Source organism: Dromiciops gliroides, chromosome 3 (genome assembly GCF_019393635.1).
Source record: "Dromiciops gliroides isolate mDroGli1 chromosome 3, mDroGli1.pri, whole genome shotgun sequence".
Classification (NCBI taxonomy): Eukaryota; Metazoa; Chordata; class Mammalia; order Microbiotheria; family Microbiotheriidae; genus Dromiciops; species Dromiciops gliroides.
This window is the reverse complement of record NC_057863.1, coordinates 667,100,501-667,122,511: the sequence shown is the minus strand read 5'-3', so window position 1 is coordinate 667,122,511 and position 22,011 is coordinate 667,100,501. Positions and strand designations below refer to the sequence as shown.

The window sequence follows — 22,011 nt, the reverse complement described above, 5'->3', positions numbered from 1 at the left end:
CAGAAATGCTTGATGCTATTAGAGGTCAATAATTTCCTTGCTTGTTGTCTCCCCCATTGGGACATTGTCCCTTTGAGTCCTTAGCCAAGCCCCCTGCTTTGTAAGAGTTTAATCCATTTACTTTCAACTCTCCAGGGGTGTGGTGGTGCCAGATTGAACCAGCTGGGGAGGGCTGGTTGTTAAAGGTTCCATGTGAATATCTAGTGCAAGGAAATCAGCAAAAGCTACAAGTCAGGACTTCATGGTTTTACTGATTGAATAGACATAAGAAAGTGATGACCTCAGAAGGAGGTGAGAGAGAATGATAGCTTAAGGGCTGGTGAGGGTCTAGTAAAGGGTCCCTAATGGATGGAGGAGGCAGCAGCTGTATTTGAAGGCAGCAGGAAAGGAACCAGCTGGTAGAGCAAGGCTGAAAATTGGAGAGAAGAGGGAGATGATTGAGGCTGCAGAGTCTTGGAAAAGCCAGGATAGGCTGGGATCACATGGCCATGTAGAGGGTTGGCCTTGGCCAAGACAAGGGCTACCTCCTTAGGAGAGCCTGGAGTAAAGATAATACTAGAAAATGACATGAAGAGGTTTGTGATGGAAATCATGGGATCATTTGGTCATTCAATGAACATTTCTTAAGTGCCTACTTTGTGCCAGGCACACTGTTTAGTGCTGGGCATTAGAAAATAAGCAAGGTAAACAGTAGTCTGAGCTCTCAAGGAACAATAGTATTCCATCATTCCACACACCACAATTTGTTCAGCCATTCCCTACTCGATGGGCGTCCCCTGGATGTCCAGTCTTTGCCACCAGAAAAGAGCTGCTATGCATATTTCTGTACACAGAGGCCCTTGTCCTTTTTTATTTTTTAATATCTCTTTGGATATAGACCTATTAGGGGTATGACCCAAATGACTCTCACTTTCAAGGAGAATTGGATTTTGGAATAGGGGAAGGGGGAGAAAGGACTAAGAAAGAAGGGGAGAACACTGGGTCCCCCCCTCCCCAAGATACTGTTTATTAACAATTATTTCCCACACAATTGCATCACCCTCTAGAATTTTTTTTAATTACATCATTTCTTATTCAATAATTTCACAAACATTTCAATAGGAGTTAGAAGCATAATTATAACATTAATGTTATAAAATGAAAACCTGAAACCAAATTACCAAATGCCATCAATTCAGTCACTGCTTTTCTGACCAATCTTACACAGAAAAACCACTTCTTCCATCCACCCACCCGTTTGACACTCTATACTGATTGCATCCAGGGCAGAATAGAGTAATTCTGGTCCAACGTCATTTGCTTCTTATTCCTACAGTCCCGAATCCAATGCCCGTCAGTGTATTTTGCATCAAGGTCTGATTTACTGGCAGAGATGACTTTCAGTCAGTCTGGAGCTGCAGCTGTACCCTGACAGTCTTTCTGCTCTGAAGGAGGAGGAGCCGAGTCTGGGAGGGAGGTGGTGGAGGCCCTGGGGAGGAGGAGCCCGGAGAGATGATCGGCCTGGTGGGCGGTGCCCCAGGTGGAGTCTGAGCACGGGGGCGGGGTTTGGAGGCCTGGGAGGAGTTTAAGGCATCAGAAGGGATCATTGGAGTGAAGGCCTTGTAAGTGAGGGAGGGCAGGGCTTAGGGAGGAGAGGTGGTCAGTGCTTGAGTCCTGGCTCTGGGTATGATTGGAGGAAAGGGCTCAATCATCATGAGGACTAGGAAGAGCCTTCCTGAGTGGGTTGATGGGAAACCGGAAGTGTTTGAGCTGAGATCCCTCTCCCTTCCAGAAGTTCCCTCAGTGCTTGCAGATCCCAGGTAGGTCAGAGCCAGGGCCCACCCCACCCCCACCCCACCCCCCGGGGCTTTTGCTGGCTGTCCTGGCCATTGGGTCTCATCCTCCAGGTCTGCCAGAAGCACGCCTCCCTCCCAGGCCTGGCTACTGGACCAGCTCCCCCATATCTGTTCTAGACTCCCCATCACTTTCTCGATATCCTCGCGGACCCTCCTGAGATTTCCCATTGGGTCCCACTTTCCCAAACTTAAGCCTTTGCCCTTAGGGACCAGGTGTCCTGCTCAGGCCTTCCCAGCAGGACTCAGGTGTCCTTTCTCCCTGACCCCACTTCCTGATCAGATTCAGTTGTTCTGCCCTCAGACCGGCCCCCATCAGGATCCACAAGTCCCACCTTCCTGTTCCCAGGCCCCTCCTTGGACGCAGGAGCCAAAGCTCTTTCCTGGCTCCCTTTATCTGAATTCCTGGCTCTTTGGCTGGTTCCCTTGAGGCATCCAAAGCCTGAGGACTAACAGAGGGACCCAGGAGTCCTCAGGACAGAGTCGTCCTGCTTTCCCAGGCTCAGCTGGGCACAATAGTCCTGTCCCTCCAGTGTCCCTGACCTCCCTGAGCTATACCTCCCAGCCCCTCCCTCGGTCCCACTGCCCCCGCCCTCCTGCTTCCCTGCCCCCACTTCTCTCAGAGCTCTCAGGTGCCCTACAAGGGGCTGAAGCCCAGACAGGTTTTGCCTCCCAGTCTCAGACTTCCTCTGGTCATTCCCTGGCAGATCCATTCCGGAGCCCTCCCTGTCAACTTTCCCTAGCTTCCCCCCCCACCTCCACTAAGCCCTCTATTGTCTAGATGATGCCTGTGTGTTAGTTGGGGAGAGGGGATGCTGGGAGGGCAGAATACCAGTGGGATGGAGAGCTGGGACTCAGGGCCATTGAGGCTCTGACTGGTCTCATCCCATCTAGGGGTGGACTCCTGCCTACTTGGTATCTGCAGAAAGGGGCGGGGGGGGGGGGGCTAGGGACAGTAAAAGAGGGAGGGACTTGTCTTCCTTTTCAGACCATCTTCTTTTCCAAGCCTAACCCTCCCAGATCCTGCCTTCCCTCCATAGGCTGCAGTATCTCCCCTGTAGGCAGGGCCTGGGCCTTTGTAAAGCTTAGGAGATCTCACCCAATGTAAATCTCCAAAGGCCAGCATCCTGCCTAGGAAGAGAAAGGAAAGACCTCTCCCCCTCTGGGATTCTTCCCCCTCCCCAGCTCAGTCTGCAGAGGAAATAGGACTGCCCCAAGTGCAGATGTGGGAGGGGAATTAGAAGTTTTCTGTAAATTACAGCAGATAGCAATACCCCAGAGTATGAGCCCAGAGCCAGAGATTATGGGATGGGGGAGATGGGCTTTTATGTGCTGAGCCAATGAAATGGGGAGGGGCTTTCCAGGTGGCTCCCTACTGTGTCATGGGTATTAGAAAACCATAGAATTAAAACATTCCATCTGGTAGTAAGAGCTTTGCTGTTTGCTACTGATATGGGGAGAAAGCACGTGGGTCCTTAAGATTCCACAAGACCTAATTAGGAATAAAAGAAGAGGTTTATTGGGGTACAAGAGAAACTGGCCGGGAAGGTTTTAGAGAAACAAAATGCTTTTCCTCGTTCACTAGCTCAGGGAGCACCCTTTTATAGGGTTCAGATGTCATGGGTTAGAGTGTCCCTTATTGCAGGAGGGGCTGGGGGTTCTCTGGAGTTGGGCTGGGGTAGGAGAGATCTCTCCTGAGCAATCTGGTGATGGGCGTTAACTCTGTCTTTACGTGCCCTAGCAGTCTGCTGGTGAGCGGTTCCAGGTGGTCTTCTCCTGGTGTAGTCTCTCCCAAGGGATTACCTCCAGAGGACTGGAATGTGGGATGCTGGTCCTGGAGCATGCTCAGTTCCATCTGGTGTCCCTTATCTCTTTTGGGTGTGTATGTCCTCGATTGAGCTCAAGGAGAGACCTACTTGATTTCAATGGAAAACTCCTGAGGTTTCAAGGGAAACGTTCCTTGACCTCCCCAAACAACTGTTGCAGTGACTGGGGCCTGTAACCCTCCCATAACACTAACTTTGTGGGGCCATAAAGGGTGGGGGAAGCTGGTCCCTGAGGTAGATAAGAACTAGGGAGAAGATGGGGGAACTTTACAAAATGGATTCACTTTGGTAACTTTGCTCCCACACAGGATTGAGAGAGAATGGCTCCTGGGAGCAGCAGACCCCCAGCCCAGGTGAGTGCGACCCATCCCCAGCCATGACCAACATCATCAATCCAGGCCATTTCCTAGACTTGGGAGATTGTCTGCAAAGCTGGCAATTCCTTACTTATGCATCATTTCTTTACACAAACAGGCAGGAAATTGAATACAGTAACCACCCTGCCCTGCTCTCATCTTCTGTGTGTTATGAGGGAAATGGTGGGGGATTTGGGATAGGGGTAGGGGTTGGGGTAGGGATTCTTAGGAATTCCTCTTTAAAGAATTTCACCCTCTTGCACACAGATCCAATAGAATAAGATAATAGTTTATTTAGGGGCTGGGGAAAGGAAACCAAGAGAGAAATCCTTGGACTTCTTCCCATGGGGAGAAGGCATAGTACAGAGGCTTGGCTCTGAGATACCTATCTTCTTGAGCAGGAGACAGGCAGATACTTTTATAGACGTCCGATGGTGCTCCCAAGGGGTGATCATCTGACTGTGGAAAGTTCCCCTATTGAGGGAGGACCATCTCCCACTGGTGGTGGCTGGGGGAGTTGGGTGAGGGGTAGCTGCTGATCTCTCAAGCTATCTCTGTCCTCCTCATGCTACACAGGCTGCAGCTACATTGAATGTTATCTCCTGGAGGAATGGGGGAGAATGGAATGAAGGGTCCTGGAACTAGCTCAGTCCTGATTCCAGTGTCACATCTCTTTAGGTGTGTCTGTCCTTTGGTTTAGTTTCCAAAGGAGAAGGTTCTTTGATGTACCCCAGAATACTTCTGGGGTGCTAGGCCCATAACCTGTGTTTTAAGTTGATTCATTGGGACCCTGATGTCTTGAGTATTGCCCTCCCCACACACCCTCCTCCCCACCAATGCTGCCCTCTCCTGTTTGTTTTTAAGGTTCCCCTCTTTACAAGTGACTGAGCAGGGTGACCACTTCACTCATTAGTCTCCATTACCTAGGGATCATGTCTTGGGTGTGGTTGACTATGTTGGTTTTCATAATATTGAACCAGCCCTGCATTCTGGGTATAAATCCCACCAGTTCATAGTGTATAATTTTTGTGATAAATTGCTGTAATCTCTTTGCTGATATTTTTATATAAAATGCTTGCATCAGAAATATGTTTAATGTGATTGTACATATATAACCTATGTCAGATTGCTTGCTGTCTTGGGAAAGGGGAGGGATGGGATGGAGGGAGAAAAATTTGAAACTAGAAATCTTATAAAAAGAAATGTTGAAAACTATCTCTACATGTAACAGGAAAATAAAATACTTTTGTGAAAAAAAACAAAATGTTTGCATCCATATTCATTAAGGAGTGTTCTTTCTCTGCTTTGACTTTGCCTGGTTTAGGTATCAGCACCACATGTTTGTCATAAAAAGAATTTGCTAGAACTCCTAATTTTTCAAGTAGTTTTACATAGCATTAAAAGTAATAGTTATGGAAATGTTTAGAATTCACCTGTAAATCCATCTGGTCCTGTAGATTTTTTTCTTAGGTACTTCATTGATTGCTTGTTGGATTTCTTTTTCTGTTTTGTTTTGTTTTTTTGTTTTTTAAGTGAGGCAATGGGGGTTAAATGACTTGCCCAGGGTCACACAGTGTCTGAGGCCAGATTTGAACTCAGGTACTCCTGACTCCAGGGCCAGTGCTCTATCCACTGCGCCACCTAGCTGCCCCCTGGATTTCTTTTTCTAAATTGGGGTTATGCAAAAATATTATTTCCACTTCTGTTAATCTGGGAAATTCATATTTTGGGGAATGTTCATTCATTTCCTTTAGATTGTCAGATACACTGGCAGACAGATGGGCAAATTAGCTCCTAATTATTGTTTTAATTTCCTCTTAATTGATGGCAAATTCACCCTTTTCATTTTGGATACTGGTGAGTTGGTTTCCTTTCTGTTGTTTAATTAAATTAAACAAGGGATTATCTATTGTTTTTTTTATAATACTAGCTCTCTAGTTTTATTTATTAAGTCAGCTGTTTCCTTACTTTCAATTTTATTGCTCTCCTTTGATTTTCAGAATTCCAATTTGGTGTTTAATTGAGGATTTTTAATTGTTCTTTTCCTAGCTTGTTTAGTTGCATGCCCAATACATTGATCTCTTTCTCTATTCACAGAAGCATTTAGAGATAGAAAATTTCCTCAAACAGCTCTCAGACACCCTCTGTGCTGTGCAGCACTACCCTTTTACCCCAGTGAGACAGACCTTTCCTCAAGTCCTTCTAAGTTATCCTAAGCTGGAAGATTGTTTCACTCCATCGTTTTGTAGGTTCTGTAGCTCCAGAATCTGTTTAGAGGCTTGATTTAATGAAATCTCTTAGGGAAACTGGGGAGAGAGAGCTCAGGCAGCCTTCTGGCTTCTCTTTGCCATCTTGGCTCTCCCTTGTCCCTTTCCCAACTCTTGTGCTTTGGTGCTGGTGCTACTCATGTCCTTCTGCCTCAGGTCACACAAGCCTTCTAAAGTTTCTCTGAATCCCTCTCCTTTATCAGTTCTTGGGTCAAGTCAATAAGCATTTTAGAAAGACCCTAGCTATGCAAGCACCAAATTTCTAGTACAGAAAGCTCTGAGACATCTTGTGTTTCTAAGACCTACCCAGGCACCATGATGGAAGGCATCTCTACTGCTCCAAAGAGGCCACTGGGATTCTCATCTCTGCCTCTGTTGTTCCCGGGCACCAGACTAGCTTAACCTCATGCCACAATACTATAGAAATTTGACTTCCTGGTGGTATAATTTGTTCTACCCTGGGCAGGGTGCCATGTACTGCAGAGACCATAAGAGTGGCAAGGAGGAGAGGAAGGCCTGAGAGACCAGTTAGTGTGTCAGGGGCTTCAGACAGTTTCTTGGAAATGTTGATGCTGCCAGAGCAGGTACCTGACTCAAGTCAATACTCACTTTAGGTGTTAAGCAAAAATCAGGCATTCCATTTCACAAGGAAAAGGAGGTTTATCCAAGTATAGCATTAGAAGGACATTCCATGAGGATACTGGAATTCTTTCACTTGACTAGAAAAGACTCCTGTCACTCCCATGTAGGCTCTCATCTGGTTAGCCGAGCAAGGTGTGGCAATGGGACATTCTGGGAGATCTGTGCTGTCTGAATGACCTTGATTTCCCCTGCGTAGATTTTTATGTCTTGAAGCTGCCAGGCAGCCACACTAATTTGTCCAGAGGCCGTCAGAAGGGAAAAACATGGAGTTCTAGGTATATGTTTAGATCACTTATTTTTCAAAGAAACTAGAAAAATTTTTCCGATGGATTAGCTCAAATAAAGCCAAGTTAATTAAAGATTGCTTTTTTTTTTAAGCAATAAGGGGACCCTCCTTTCTGCATTGTTGTTGTTCAGTGATTTCAGTCATATTCAACACTTAATAAACTTATTTGGTGGTGGTTGGTTTTGTTTTGTTTTGTTTTTGAGGGGCGAGCAGAAGGTGGTGTTTTGCAAGGCAGTTGGTGTTGTGACTTGCTCAGGGTCACACAGCTAATAAGTGTCAGGTGTCTCAGACCAGATTTGAACTCAGGACCTCCTGACTCCAGGCCCGGGGCTCTATCCATTGTGCCTGTTTGGCACTTTCTTGGCAAAGATACTGGAGTAGTTTGCTATTTCCTTCTCCAGCTCATTGTACAGATCGGAAAACTGAGGCAAAGAGGGTTAAGTAACTTCCTATGGGTCACACAGCTAGTAAGTTTCTGAGGCCACATTTGGACACATAAAGTTGAATCTTTGTGTTTCCAAGCCCAGAACTCTATCAACTCTATCACTTAGGTAGTCCTCCATCCTACATACTGTTGTGGGCCCAAAGTCCCCCAGAAGTTCTCTGGTGCACGTTGAGGAATCTTGTCCTTGAGAAACTAAACCAGAGGACTGATATACCTAGAGAGATAAATGGAACCAAATCAGACTGAGCTAGCTGCTGGACCTCCACCCTTCATTCTGATCTTCCTTACCCCTGGGGAGATAACTTGGGTGTGGCTGGGGCCTCTGTGTCCTGAAGAGAGAGAAGGCTTGAGAGATCCCTAGCCACCCCTCACCCAATTCCTCTAGTCACTACCAGTGGGAGATGGTGCTCCACTCCTCACCCAATTCTCCCAGCTACCACCAGGGGGGGATGGTCCTCCCTCACTAAAGGAACTTTCCACAGGCAGATGGTCCACCCCCATCAGCCCCCTATAAAAGTACCTGCCAGTCTCCTGCTCAAGGAGATTGGTACCTCAGAGCCACAAGCTTTGTGCCTATCTCCCCATGAGAAGTCCAAGGATTTCTTTCATGGTTTCCCTTCCCCCGCCTCCCCTTCCCTTCCCTTGCCCCTAAATAAACTACCATCTTATTCTAACTGCTTTTGTGTGCAAGAGGGTGTAATTCTTTAAAGAGGAATTCCTAAGAACCCCTACCCCTAACCCAACCCGTACCCCATTTCCCCTATAATATTTTGGTGGCCCATACAGGGAATCAGGAAATTCCCTCTTTCCTCTTGGCACACAAAACTGGGGGGTGGGAACCTCCCTTCTGGGTTTCTCTTCTCCCTCTCCCACCGGACTCAACCTCCTGTTTGAGTCACAGAGAGGTAGAGATGGTCGGTGTCTGCACAACAGCAGAGGGCAGACTGGGACTCCTAGATGTCCGAACCACGCTCGGACCCTCCACATTTCTGGGTGAGAACTTTTGTGCTTGTGTGTCTACCCCTTGCCAGCGCCCTGCTCTTCCACGAGATAGGCAACTGTGTTTGCCTCCCTTGAGAAAGCTAACCTCACGTCTGAACCATGTTCAGCCCATTCTCCTTAGACAGTAGTTATGGGACAGAAAGGGAGTGTTCCGAAAAATTCACCTCTGGGGTGCATCCTAAGAGATTGGACTAGACTGGAACTTAAAAACCTGAGAAAGAGATGTATGGTACATTTTTGTAACAATTTATGGCCACATTATCCTCTAGGAAGTGAAGGAAACTGGCCTGTACACGGCACCCTTAATTATAATACCATCTTGCAATTGGACAAGTTTTGCAGGCGTGAAGGGAGATGGACAGAGATTCCATACATATCGGCTTTTATGAGTTTGAGCCAGAAGTCAAAGGGAAAGGATGAGGTCCCCTTGCCGGTTGAGAATCACTGCAAGTCCAAGCAATCAGCTAACCCTTCAGGCACCTCCTCTGAGACCCCAGCCCCACCTGCTCCTCAAACTCATTCCCTACCTGTTTCACTCCTTCTTCCCCGCCTCCTTCCAGACCTATGGGTCAGCCACAGTCATATCACTCTATGACTGAGACCTCTCCTTGCCCACCGGCTGATCTCAGAACTAATTCTCTGTGCCCTTCACAGCCAAGCTCCGGACACACGGGGAATGGATGTCAGTCTCCTTCTATCCTGCTCTACCCCATTTACAATCTGGGGGAACTCCAATACATTCCCATTTCTCCTGTTTTTTCCATTCAGCAGCCAACCCCATCTGCTTTACCTTATCTGCAGTCGCCTTCAGCTATCTCCTTTTCCCCTCCCCCACCTACTCCACAGCCAAAGGCTGTTACCCCTCCCCCACTGGGCCCTCCACCCAATCCTCTGTCTCCACCTGACCTATCTCCCCAACCAGCTTCATCCAGGTCCTTACCAGCATCTTCCACTGCTTCCCTGCTTCCCTTAAGGGAATTTCCCATTGGGATGGGCACAACATTAAGGCATGTCCCTTTTTCCATAAGGAGGTTATCTCAGATTAAAGAGAAATTGGGGAGCTACTCAGAGAACCCCACAAAGTTCATAGATAGCTTTAAGTCTGTGACACTGGAGTTTGACCTTTCCTGGACCGATTTGCAAATTATTCTTGCCAACTGTTGTACCCCTGATGAGAAAAAACAGATTTGGGACCTGGCGGTACAAGTTGGGGATGAACACTCCCAGGTTGGAAATTGGGTTGGGGTCTCTGGATTTACAGCTATCCCAGTTGTAGAACCGAGATGGAACTATGAAAACAGGGAAGCCAGGGCATGTAGAAATCACATGGTCACCTGCCTGGTTGAGGGACTGAGAAGGGGGGTCAAGAAACAAGTCAATTATGGAAAGGTGAGGGAGATAACACAGGGGTCTGACAAAAATCCTGCTGTCTTCATGAGCCGCTTAGCAGACTCTCTGAAGAAATATGCCAACCTAGACCCCCAAAGAGATGTAGGAATAACTGTCCTCAACATTCATTTTATCAGCCAGTCTGCTCCTGACATTAGGAGAGAACTCCAGAAGTTAGACTGGGGTCCCCAGATCCCATCCTCACAACTCCTTGATATTGCTTTTAAGATTTTTAATAACAGGGACCTTGCCGTAGCCAAAGAGAGAGAAAAGATGGCTCATGCCCGCTCCATAGACCAAGCAGCAGCCATCACCACATCTGCTACCAGCAGAACTCTGGCTGGCCGACATTCTGGCAGCTTCAGTAAACCGGGACACAGAAGTGGAGGACGCCACACAAAGGTGAGGCCAGCTCTCCTACCTCTTTGTCCCCAGGGCAGCACCCAAGAGATTGGCTTAGCAAAAATCCAGCACTCTGCAGCTTGCTCTCCTGGCCAGCACCTTGTCAGGCCCATGGCCAAGCTGGACATAGGAGGCAAGCCTAGGAATGGTTTTGGGGCCACCTCTGTCTTACTCTCTGGTTCAGGTCCTAGCATGCCATCAAGGTACAAAGTGGGGATGGTATAAAAGGACCCTAAATGTAGACAGACACTGCCCCTCACAGAGTACTTAACTCAGGTAAAGCAGGCCACACCCTGCCCTACACTCAGCCTTTCCAGCTTCCACTGGGGAAAAAAAGCAGTCACACTTTGCTCCTGATCTGATAAAGTCCCTTTTCGTTTTTGCTCTGGTCAGTTTTAATTTTTTTGTTTAAGTCTGTTCCATCTAGGCTCAAGGATTCATGGCAGGTACCCATTGTGCCTACATGTTGCCTCTGGACTCTCTGGGTCCCTCACAGCTCCACGCATTCCAGGCCTTCTCCACTTCTCTCCCCGCCCCTCCCTTGCGCCTTGATTTCTTCAACCCCCATCAGCATGAAGCAGTTTCAGAAGAATCTTGGTCCCCTTTCCTTTATATAGAGAAGTGGGGAAATGTCATGGGGTGCAGAGCACACCAGAAGTTCTCTGGGGCACATCAAGGAATCTTGTCCTTGAGAGGCTAAACCAGAGGATAGATAGTAGGCCTAGAGGGATAAGGGAAACCAAATCTAACTGAGGTAGCTTCCTGACCTCCACCCTTCATTCTGATCTTCCTTCCCCCTGGGGAGATAACTTGGGTGTGTCTGCAGCCTCTGTGTCCTGAAGAGAGAGAAGGCTTGAGAGATCCCTAGCCACCCCTCACCCAATTCCTCCAGCCACCACCAGGGGGGGATGGTCCTCCCTCACTAAAGGAACTTTCCACAGGCAGATGGTCCACCCCCATCAGCCCCCTATAAAAGTACCTGCCGGTCTCCTGCTCAAGGAGATTGGTACCTCAGAGCCACGAGCTTTGTGCCTATCTCCCCATGAGAAGTCCAAGGATTTCTTTCATGGTTTCCCTTCCCCCGCCTCCCCTTCCCTTCCCTTGCCCCTAAATAAACTACCATCTTATTTTAACTGCTTTTGTGTGCAAGAGGGTGTAATTCTTTTTTTTTTTTTAGTGAGGCAATTGGGGTTAAGTGACTTGCCCAGGGTCACACAGCTAGTAAGTGTTAAGTGTCTGAGGCCGGATTTGAACTCAGGTACTCCTGACTTTAGGGCCAGTGCTCTATCCACTGTGCCACCTAGCTGCCCCGGGTGTAATTCTTTAAAGAGGAATTCCTAAGAACCCCTACCCCTAACCCAACCTGTACCCCATTTACCCTATAACAGTACTCTTATTACTAAGTAACTTTATAACTAAGAAATATGTGCTATAGAGAAATGAAAACAATCATAAAACAAAGGCACAAATTGGTTTACCTAGACCATAGCATACCCAAGTGTTTCTCAGCTTTATTCCAACTGACGATAAAAATGCTTCTCTTAAAGTTGCATCAGGCTCTTACTGACTGGTTTCAGGGGTTGATTGTGACACTCAGAGAGGGTTTGACCTTTGAGCAAATCCCTTCTCTGTGCTTCAGCTTCCTCTCTCTAGTTCTGAAGTGTCTTTCAGCTCTTTGTCCTCTGACTTCTGATGATTTAGGAGTCAGTGACATTCAAGGATGTGGCTGTGGACTTCACCCAGGAGGAGTGGGGGCTCTTGGACCCCCCTCAGAAGGAGCTGTACAAGGAGGTCATGCTGGAGAATGCCTGGAACCTGCTCTCCCTGGGTAAGGACACTTTCCCTGCAATCAAAGGGAATATCCTTATTCCCTCCTGTGCAGGCTTTGGAGCATCTATGACTTATCAGAGAGGGAAGAGTGCTGGTCTCTGGTTCTCCTACAGAAAGTCTGTGCATTGTGTGATGGGAACCTGAGGGTTTCCTTGGTTGTTATTGAAGCTGCCCCTTAGCAGTCCTAGGTAGCTTCAGGTTAAAGATCAAATCCATGTGGAAGCATCTCAGACATGGAACTAATGTCAGAGGTGACTTAGTCTAACCTCTCCCTGGACATGAGTTTTATCTGCCAAATCTCTGCAAACTGCCCAGGCAGCTTTTCCTTGACCCCATACACTGGTCACTCCCAGCTCTGGTTTGTGGCCAGTGTAGCAGGTGTGTCCTTCAGCTTCCTTCTTACTGCCCTAACATTCCAGCAGAGACGGTTGGAAAGAAAGGGAAGGGAGGAAGCATTTCTATGCACCTGCTACTTGCCAGGGGCTTTCTCTCCAATATTGTGGTACTTTAGCCTCCCAATAATCTTCCAGGTTCAGTGACATTATTATTATCCCCCTTAGTCAGTTGAGGAAACTGAACCAACCAGGTTAATTGAATTGGCCAGGGGCACCCAGCTGGTAACCGTCTGAGGTCAGCTTTAAGTCCAGGCATTCCTGACTCCAGGCCCAGGGCTCTCTCCACTGCTGCTCTATCAGCTGCCTCTAATGTCTAGAGAAGGGAATCTGAGCAATGAGTCCATCCTTCTAGGAAGAAGGTGTCCTGAGACCATGATGTTCCTCCCAGCCTCTCCCCAAAGCTCCCTAAAATAAAGGCTATGGAAACAATCCTTCAGGCATCCTGGGACCTCTCCTGTGGTCCTTGCTTGCATGCCCCTGTCTTTGACAGGAAGAAGAGACTGGAGCAGAAATAGAATTTGGACCAACTAGGGCTTCTGGAGTTTGCCAGCAGGAGAATCTCCCCTGGAGAGGCAAACACCCCCTGAATGAACAGCCCCCAAGGTTTACAAAGGTTTCAGGGAGTGAGGAACAGGGTAGAGGGACAGGCCAAAAGCTCAGTCATCAAGGTCCTTGTAGCTGGGGCTCAAGGCTTATCTGGCACCATATTACCTTTTACCTAGTTTTGGCGTTAGGGGTTTCTGAGAGAATAGAAGATGACAGAAGGGGGCAGAAGGTTTGGCTGGTTCTCAGGACAGGTTGTACAAGAGGATAACATGGCACATCCTGTTTTGGGTGACTTGTTTTATAAGCACTGAGGGGTGAATACAGACTCATGTCTGAAAATAATGGAGTGATTCTCAAAATGGAGCAGCTGTGTATCCACCCCCTTTCCCTAGAGAGAAGTAAATCCCCAGGTTCTCTCCATGCTCATCCCCAACTGGTTTTCCCTGCCCAGGGCTTCCTGTTCCCAGAGAAGATGTGATCTCTTATTTTGAGCAAAGGGAAACACGGTGGATGCTGGAGCAAGAAGGCCTGAGGCGCTGCTGTCCAGGTGAGTGAGGTGACAGCAGGTATAGGAGACTTGTGATGACAAGAGGCTTCAATGTGTTGTGGTGAAGCAAGTGCTCAATTTGGGGGCAGGAAGACCTGCCTTGGATTTCTTTGTTAGACATTTTTAGCAGTGGCTTCCTGGGCCAGTCCCTTGAACCCCCAAGCCTCAGGTTTCCCATCTGTACAATGAGGGGGCTGGGCTTCATGGCCTTTCAACTCCCTTCCAGGGATCAAGCTGTGATCCTATAGGAAGTCACTGTTTGTAATTTGGGGCATGAACCTCTCCTGAAAGTGTAAAGGGGCTAAGGCTTTTCAGTTTGAGCTCTTTCTTAGGCCTTCAAGTCAGCAAACACAGAAGGGCCTGCTACATGCCAGGCCCTAAGCACTGGGGTCCTAAAGAGATGCCAGGGCCGTCCCCATCTCCCATGGAGCTCACAGTCTGGTGGGGCAAACAACACACCAACAACTATGTAGGCGCCCACTATGAACAGGAGAAGTTGGAGCTGGTCAAGAGAGGGAAGGCCCTAAAGTGAAGGAGGGCTGGAGAAGGCTGAGTGTGGAAGGGGGGCTCCAGCTAGGGCTTCTGGGAAGCCAGGGTGGGCATTCTAGCCAACAGGGAGGGGAGGAAAACCCCTGGTGTCAGGAAGTAGAGCATCCTGTTCACAGAACAGAAGGGAGGCCCTCACCCCTGGAGTCTAGAATATCTGGGGGAAATAGGGTGAAAGAAGCTGGAGGAGTAGCAGAGGGGTAGGGGATGAAATGCCTTAGCAGCCCCAGAGGGGTTTATATGGGATCCCTTTGCTGGGCAGCCACTGGGGCTTGTCCAGTAGGTGGTGACCTGGTCAGGTGAGAGCTTTAGGAAGATGAACTTGACAACTGGGGGGAGGAATGACTGGACTGGGGGGAGATGAGGCAGGCAGACCCACCAGCAGGCCCTTAAGGACCTCAGGTGTGAGGTGAGTGGCACTTGGACCCAGACAGGGACAGTTTGGGGAGAGAAGGGGCTGTCTTGCAGACATGGTACACAGCTGGAATCACAGGACATTGGAACAGATTGAACATGGGGGTGGGGAGTGTGACTGTGGGAGTCCAGGCATTCAGGCAGTTACTTTGTGAGCCTGGGCTCTGGGGAGGATGCCTCAGAGATCATTAGGAATGTAGCAGGAAGGAGGGTGGGGGGAAAGAGGCTGAGATTCCTTTTGGGTAGAGGAGAAGCAGAAGGTGGATGACAGGATGGAAGGAGAGAATTTGCACCATTTAAAGGGATTTGCTTCAGCGAGCAGAAAGATGATCTTGTTTTCTGCTGCTGAGGTCAAAGAGGAAAAGGAGAATCTGATGTGAGATGAGGAGGAGGAGATAGCTCTTGGTAAAGGTCCAGTTTTGTCAGTGAAATAAGAGGCCAAATTCTCAGGTGAGAAGGTGGGGGAGGGGTGGAAGCCAGCCATAAGGGAGCTTTGGGGAGGATTGCAAAGATCTGGAAAAGCTGCTAGGGTGAGTGGCATAGGGCATCAGGGAGATGGCAGAGCATTGCCTTGCCCCAGTGGGGGCCCAGCTGAGGGGACCTACCTAAATTTGTGGTGGACCCAGGAAGCCTTCTTTTATGATTTTATTCTCCTCCATTCAACATTCCATGAGGAGGAGAGAAGGCTGCTGTCTTACTTGGAAGTCATCCAAGGCTAAGCTTTGCCTAAATCATCAGCCCAAGTCCCTTTCTGGCTCCATCTCTGTCCCATTCTTGCAGAATCCTTGGTCAGGCTCCTGCATCTGACAGCTAGGAGAGAGACCAGAATGTGGGCACTGGGGCCTGGGGTCAGGCCTGGGCCCAGTCAGGCTCTCAGTAAACACTGGTTAGGCACCTTCTGGTTTTGGTGCTGTGCTAAGCCCTGAGCATACCAAGGAAGGTAAACGTCCCTGCTGTCACAGAGCTCACAGTCTACTAGGCAAACATGGAGATGGTTTGAGAAGAAGCAACAGCTCATGAACCTCACTCACCCTGAGCTGATCTCCTCACAAAGAGAGAGTGTTGGAATGGACAGACATTTAGATCAACAGGGAAATAAGGGAGTACAAAGACTGGGCATGATAACAGTTTAAGGAGAGCAAAATGAGGCAAGAGCAGAAATCAAAATAATAATGTTAAAAATAATAGCACCCCCTTCTGTTGTGGCTGCTCTTGAGGCTACAGTTGTGCCACAGCCATGGACATCTGCTGCCCCATGGCCATGGGCCTCAACAATGTCCAGGAAATTACAAAAAACACTTCAAAGCCCCGACACAGCCGCCGCCATGGGTGCCTGACCAAACACACCAAGGTAGTGAGAGAGATAATCCAGGAGGTGTGTGGGTTTGTCCCTTATAAGAGGCAGGCCATGAAATTGTTTAAGGTCCCCAAGTATAAGCGAACCCTAAAGTTCATCCAAAAAAAGGGTGGGAACTCACATCCAAGCCAAGAGAAAGAGAGAGGAGCCCAGCAGTGTTCCAGCTGCCATGAGGAAGGCTGCTGACAAGAAGGGCTACACTGGACCCTGCCAACCTTTGCCCAATAACCCAATAAAGATTTGAGAAACAACAGAGAAAGAAAAAGTAGCCCACACTTATTCTTCAGTCATTTTTCCATCTTTTCTCACTCTTTGTGACCCTATTAGGGTTTTCTTGGCAGAGATCCTGGAGTGGTGGACCCTTAACTTCTCTACCTCATTTGACACATGAGTAAACTGTGGCAAATTGATTTAAGTCACTTGCTTGTGGTAAGGTGTCTGAGGCCAGAGTTGAACTCAGGAAGTTGAGTCTTTCTGACTTCAGTGCTACCAGGTATATAGCTTTTACATAGCACCTACTCTGTGCCATGCAATATATAAACATTATCTCATTTAATCTCCATAACTTGGGCAGCTAGGTGGTGCAGTGGATAGAGCACTGGCCCTGGATTCAGGAGGACCTGAGTTCAAATTCGGCCTCAGACACTTGAAACTCACTAGCTATGTGCCCCTTGGAAAAACATATCAATCTTCATAACTCTAGGAGGTAGGCACTATTATTATACCCGTATTAGAGATGAAGAAACTGAGGCAAAGAGAAGTCTTGGATCAGGGTGACAGTACTGGCAAGTTTCTGAAGGGAGATTTTCACAACATGACTAATGTGAAAACTTGATTAACATGATTGTACGTGTATAACCTATACCAGCTTGCTTGCTCTTTTAGGAAGGGAGCAAGAGAGGGAAGGAGAAAAACTTGCAACTGAAAATCTCAGAAAAATGAATGTTGAAAACCATCTTTACATATAATAAGAAAAAAGATCATTAAATAAGTAAAATGATCCTTCATATGTGAGCTAATGACATTTTCAAATGGTTGATTCTACCCATTTATGTTTGAAGACATTTCTCTTTGCCTGGGGGGAAAATGTTAATCACTTTATTCTGCCCATAGGGGCAGTGGGATATAATTAAATTTCCATGTATATGTGGATGTATAATTGTTTATTTGTTTCTTTTAGGTGATAACAGACTTGAAATAAAAGAGACTTCTGCAGAGATAGGCCTTTCTTTGGAACAAACTCACCAGCAAAGATGCAGAAATAATGATCCCTCTGATTTTGATAAGAGAGCAATCTCTGCTTTAATGCATCAGAGAATTCACCGTGGCCAGAAACCTTTTGAAGGTAATCAATGTGGAAAGACGTTCACATCCAGGTACCATCTTGTTACCCAACAGAGAATCCACACTGGAGAGAAACCTTTTGAATGTAATCAATGCGGGGAGACTTTCACATGGAAGGCAGCTCTTGTTAACCATCAGAAAATCCACACTGGAGGGAAACCTTTTGAATGTAACCAATGTGAAAAGCCTTTCACATCAAGGTCAAGTCTTGTTAAACATCAGAGAATCCATACTGGAGAGAAACCTTTTGAATGTAATCACTGTGGAAAGACCTTCACATCAAGGTACCATCTTTTTAACCATCAGAGAATCCACACTGGAGAGAAACCTCTTGAATGTAATCAATGTGGAAAGACTTTCACATCCAGGTGGTATCTTGTTATCCATCAGAGAATCCACAGTGGAGAGAAACCTTTTGAATGTAATCAATGTGGAAAGACTTTCACATGGAAGGCAGCTCTTGTTAAACATCAGAGAATCCACTCTGGAAGGAAACCTTTTGAATGTAACCAATGTGGAAAGACTTTCCCATTGAGGTCAACTCTTGTTAAACATCAGAGAATCCATACTGGAGAGAAACCTTTTGACTGTATTCAATGTGGAAAGATGTTCACATGGAAGTCAACTCTTGTTATTCATCAGAGAATCCACAATGGAGAGAAACCTTTTGACTGTAATCAATGTGGAAAGACTTTCACAAGGAGGTCCCATCTTGTTACCCATCAGAGAATCCACACTGGAGAGAAACCTTTTGAATGTAATCAATGTGGAAAGACTTTCACATGGAGGTCAACTCTTGTTATCCATCAGAGAATCCACACTGGAGAGAAACCTTTTGAATGTAATCAATGTGGAAAGACTTTCCCATTGAGGTCCTATCTTGTTACCCATCAGAGAATGCACATGGGAGACAAATCTTTTCAATGTAATCAATGTGGAAAGACTTTCACAAGGAGGTCAACTGTTGTTACCCATCAGAGAATCCACACTGGAGAGAAAGCATTTGAATGTAATCAGTGTGGAAAGACTTTCACATGGAGGTCAGCTCTTGTTAAACATCAGAGAATTCACAGTGGAGAGAAACCTTTTGAATGTAAGCAATGTGGAAAGACTTTCACGTTGAGGTCCCATGTTGTTAGACATCAGAGAATCCACACTGGAGAGAAACCTTTTGAATGTAATCCGTGTGGAAAGATTTTCAAATGGAGGTCAGCTCTTGTTAAACATCAGAGAATTCACAGTGGAGAGAAACCTTTTGAATGTAAGCAATGTGGAAAGACTTTCACATTGAGGTCTGGTCTTGGTATCCATCAGAGAATCCACACTGGAGAAAAACCTTTTGAATGTAAGCAATGTGGAAAGACTTTCACAAGCATGTCAGCTCTTGGTAAACATCAGAGAATCCACACTGGAGAGAAACCTTTTGAATGTAATCAATGTGGAAAGACTTTCACAAGAAGGTCAGCTCTTGGTAAACATAAGAGAATCCACACTGGAGAGAAACCTTTTGAATGTAATCAGTGTGGGAAGACTTTCACATGGAGGTCCCATCTTGTTTACCATCAGAGAATTCACACTGGTGAGAAACTTTTTGAATGTAATCAATGTGGAAAGACTTTCACATGGAGGTCTGATCTTGTTAGACATCAGAGAATCCACACTGGAGAGAAACCTTTTGGGTGTAATCAATGTGGAAAGACTTTCACAATGAGGTCAACTCTTGTTACTCATCAGAGAATCCACACTGGAGAGAAACCTTATGAATGTAGTCACTGTGGTAAAGCCTTCATTGTAAAGTCAGCCCTTGTTTCTCATCAGAGCATTCATAGGAAATAGGAATCTTATATAACTGACATGAATGAGGAAAGGTCTTGAAATGGAGTACAGAGCTTCTTGGACCACACAAAATTCACTCTGGTTATAAGACATCTATGAACTCAATGTGAGAAGCCTTTCACCAGAGATCGTCTCTTATCTACTCATTAGAGGATTCACACTACAAAGAAGCCTTACGCTTCTTCTTATGGGATATGCTTTTTTCCTGGAACATTGAGGTTTCTGGGAAAGGTCAAATTTTTTCCTGAATGTAAAGGAAAGGTGAAATAAAAGAAAATAAAGCTTCCTAGCCCTCCAGTTTACAAAACAAATAAACAAAAAAGGAGGCAAAATTGTCATGAACTGCAGGATTGTGTGAAAGAAGACATCTGGATGTTCTCAGAAATAGAATGTCTTCAGAGTGAGGAAAAGGATTTGAGTCAGTATTATGTCAAATGGGGAACAATGTTTGGTGAAGGGAAGACATCAGCATGATTTGACCAAGGGTATAAAAACTGGGGGAATTTTGTGATCTCCCACAGGCCACCTTTGTGTATGGCCTACAATACATGTGTGTATCAGCCTACATTAAGGCTACATGCATGTGACAGTGAAGAAACTTCATTAACTTTCTGCTTCTGGATCTTTGTCATTTCCCCATCATCGTGATGAGGAAGAAGTTGCTATGATGGCCTTGAGGAGGAGCAGAACCATTGTGGGAAAAGCAGCCCCTAGTAGGCAGGTAAGAGGCCCTGTGATTTGTATCTAAACAGCCTCCCATGTTTGCTCCTGCTCCCCCAGCCTGGAAGGGGAATCTAAATTCCATCTAAGGTGCATCTGGGGTGATTGTCAGTCAAAGGGATCTTGAGGGACTCCTAGAGGAGATAATTTTGTGTATCGGTAAATCCCAAGTGACCTTTACCTTTGGCCTGATCAGCCAAAGGGAAAAAAGTGCACAGAGAATGAAAAGTTTTCTGTGGAAATTTGAAAATCTTTTAAAAAGTAAGAGTCTCATTGTAGAAATATGTTTAGTGTGATTGTACATACCTAAATTCTATAAGATTGCTTTCTGTCTTGGGGAAGGGGGAGGGAAGGGAGAGAGGGAGAAAAAATTTGGAAGTAAAGATCTTATGAAAATAAATGTTGAAAACCATCTTTACCTGTAACTGGAAAATAATAAAACACTTTTATGATCTAAAAAAAAGATAGAGTCTCCTTTATCTAAGTCTGGTCAAGCTGGGTAGGCAGACAAGACATGAGAGGGTTATCAGTCTCATTTCCAAGTCTGACAAAATTTATGTCTTCATAAACTAAAGACTAAGTTTATGATGTCAGGAAGAAAGTGGGGTCAAGATGGCAAAGTAAAGGCAGAAAGTCACCTTAACTTTTTGAAATTCCACTCAAACACATATATAATTCCTCAAATTATTCTTTTTTTTTTCTTTGCAGGGCAATGGGGTGTGAGTGACTTGCCCAGGGTCACACACCTAGTATGTGTCAATTGTTGGAGGTTGGATTTGAACTCAGGTCTTCCTGAATCCAGGGCCCATGCTTTATCATCCACTCTGCCACCTAGCTGTCCCCCTCAAATCAAATTCTAGAGAGGCAGAAGCAGGAAATGTTGGGATGAAAGCATTTTTCAGTCCAAGATAACTGAGGAGACAGGCGGGATAGATGGATGTGGTTGGGGAAGGGGCACAGTGCAGTGCAGGCCTCTCACCACCAGGACAACAGCAGCAGCTTAGAGATCTCTCAGCTCACACAGTAAAGGGGTTAGACAGCTGGGCAGCAGCAGGTTACAAGGGACCCTTTGCTGGCCCTGGGAGCAGGATCATCTTGTATTGCATGTTTGAGTTTCCCATCACAACCCCAGGGTGAAGGGAAGAGGGAAGGAGAGAATTTGTAACCATTTTTTTTTTAATGACAAGCTGTTTACATGTAATCGGGAAAAAATAAAATATAAACATTGTCACACTAAAATAAGGTGTTGCACTCAATATAACAGCAGATTTGGAAAACTCAACAGTGGCCAACACCAAAATGAATCTCCACTAAGAACCAGAAGCGGTCATGCACTGTCTACTTGTAGACCTGCCAGAGTGGGAGAGCTCCCTGCACCTCCTGAAGCCACTCAGCATACCTGGGGACAACTTTTCTGTTAGGAGGGGTTTACTTTGGATTTGGTTGAGGTTTGTTTTTTTTAATTAAGCTTAAATTGGCCTCTGTAACATCCGTGTGTGTTTCCCAGTTTTCCTCCTGGACACCAACTAAACAAGTCCAAGCACGAGCCCCCTTCCATAACATTGCCCTGATTTTCTGTCACTAAATGTACTGGGCCTCCTTGAGTCAGGCTGATCCCAGATCAGAGACTATGGCAGCAACCTGGGGAAGATGTGATGAAGTCCTACAAGGAGTTGTTTGCAGTGAGAGTGAACAGGGGGCTCAGATCTGAGAGATGGAATGAAAGTAGCAAAGGGGAGACCTGGCAGCTGATTGGATGTGTGCTGGGAAAGAGAGGAGTGCAGGATGATGGCAACCCTAGGAAGCTGGGAGGCTGAAACATGGTGGTGCCGTCCATGGAAAGAGGGAAGCTTGTAAGGGAAGGAAGGTGCAGAGAACAAGAAAATGGTCGTTCAAGTCTAGACATGTTGGTGTTCAGTGGTTTGGGGACATTTCCCAAAGGTGCTGGAATGGAAGCTTAGAGGAGGGCTGGAGCTTGCTCCATCTCAGAGTCTTCAGTCTGAAGATTACAAGTCCCTGCTGTCACAGA

General features: G+C 46.5%; 1 protein-coding gene across 3 annotated transcripts; it reads left to right on the top strand.

Moving 5' to 3' along the window:
* Nucleotides 1–1,609: 1,609 nt before the first annotated feature.
* Nucleotides 1,610–20,297, top strand: LOC122746458 (zinc finger protein 850-like). 3 transcript variants are annotated; one of them, XM_043992066.1, is made up of 5 exons: nucleotides 1,610–1,799; nucleotides 3,967–4,011; nucleotides 12,149–12,275; nucleotides 13,670–13,765; nucleotides 17,263–20,297. In XM_043992066.1, exons 2-5 carry the CDS (start codon nucleotides 3,979–3,981, stop codon nucleotides 19,260–19,262), a joined length of 2,256 nt encoding a protein of 751 aa, XP_043848001.1. In that variant the 5' UTR covers nucleotides 1,610–1,799; nucleotides 3,967–3,978; the 3' UTR covers nucleotides 19,263–20,297. The 3 variants fall into 3 exon arrangements, 2 of the variants coding, with proteins under 2 accessions (XP_043848001.1, XP_043848000.1); XM_043992065.1 differs by lacking the exons at nucleotides 1,610–1,799; nucleotides 3,967–4,011 and adding an exon at nucleotides 10,318–10,447; XR_006355545.1 differs by lacking the exons at nucleotides 12,149–12,275; nucleotides 13,670–13,765; nucleotides 17,263–20,297 and adding an exon at nucleotides 4,591–5,155.
* The last annotated feature ends 1,714 nt before the right edge of the window (nucleotides 20,298–22,011 follow it).

Bases quoted from the DNA above. Each gene is read 5' to 3' on its own strand.
- LOC122746458 (XM_043992065.1), top strand. From the start codon at position 10,319: ATGGCTCATGCCCGCTCCATAGACCAAGCAGCAGCCATCACCACATCT. The intron at 10,448-12,148 runs GTGAGGCCAGCT...CTGATGATTTAG, and splicing joins GTGGAGGACGCCACACAAAG to GAGTCAGTGACATTCAAGGA. The intron at 13,766-17,262 runs GTGAGTGAGGTG...TGTTTCTTTTAG, and splicing joins CCTGAGGCGCTGCTGTCCAG to GTGATAACAGACTTGAAATA.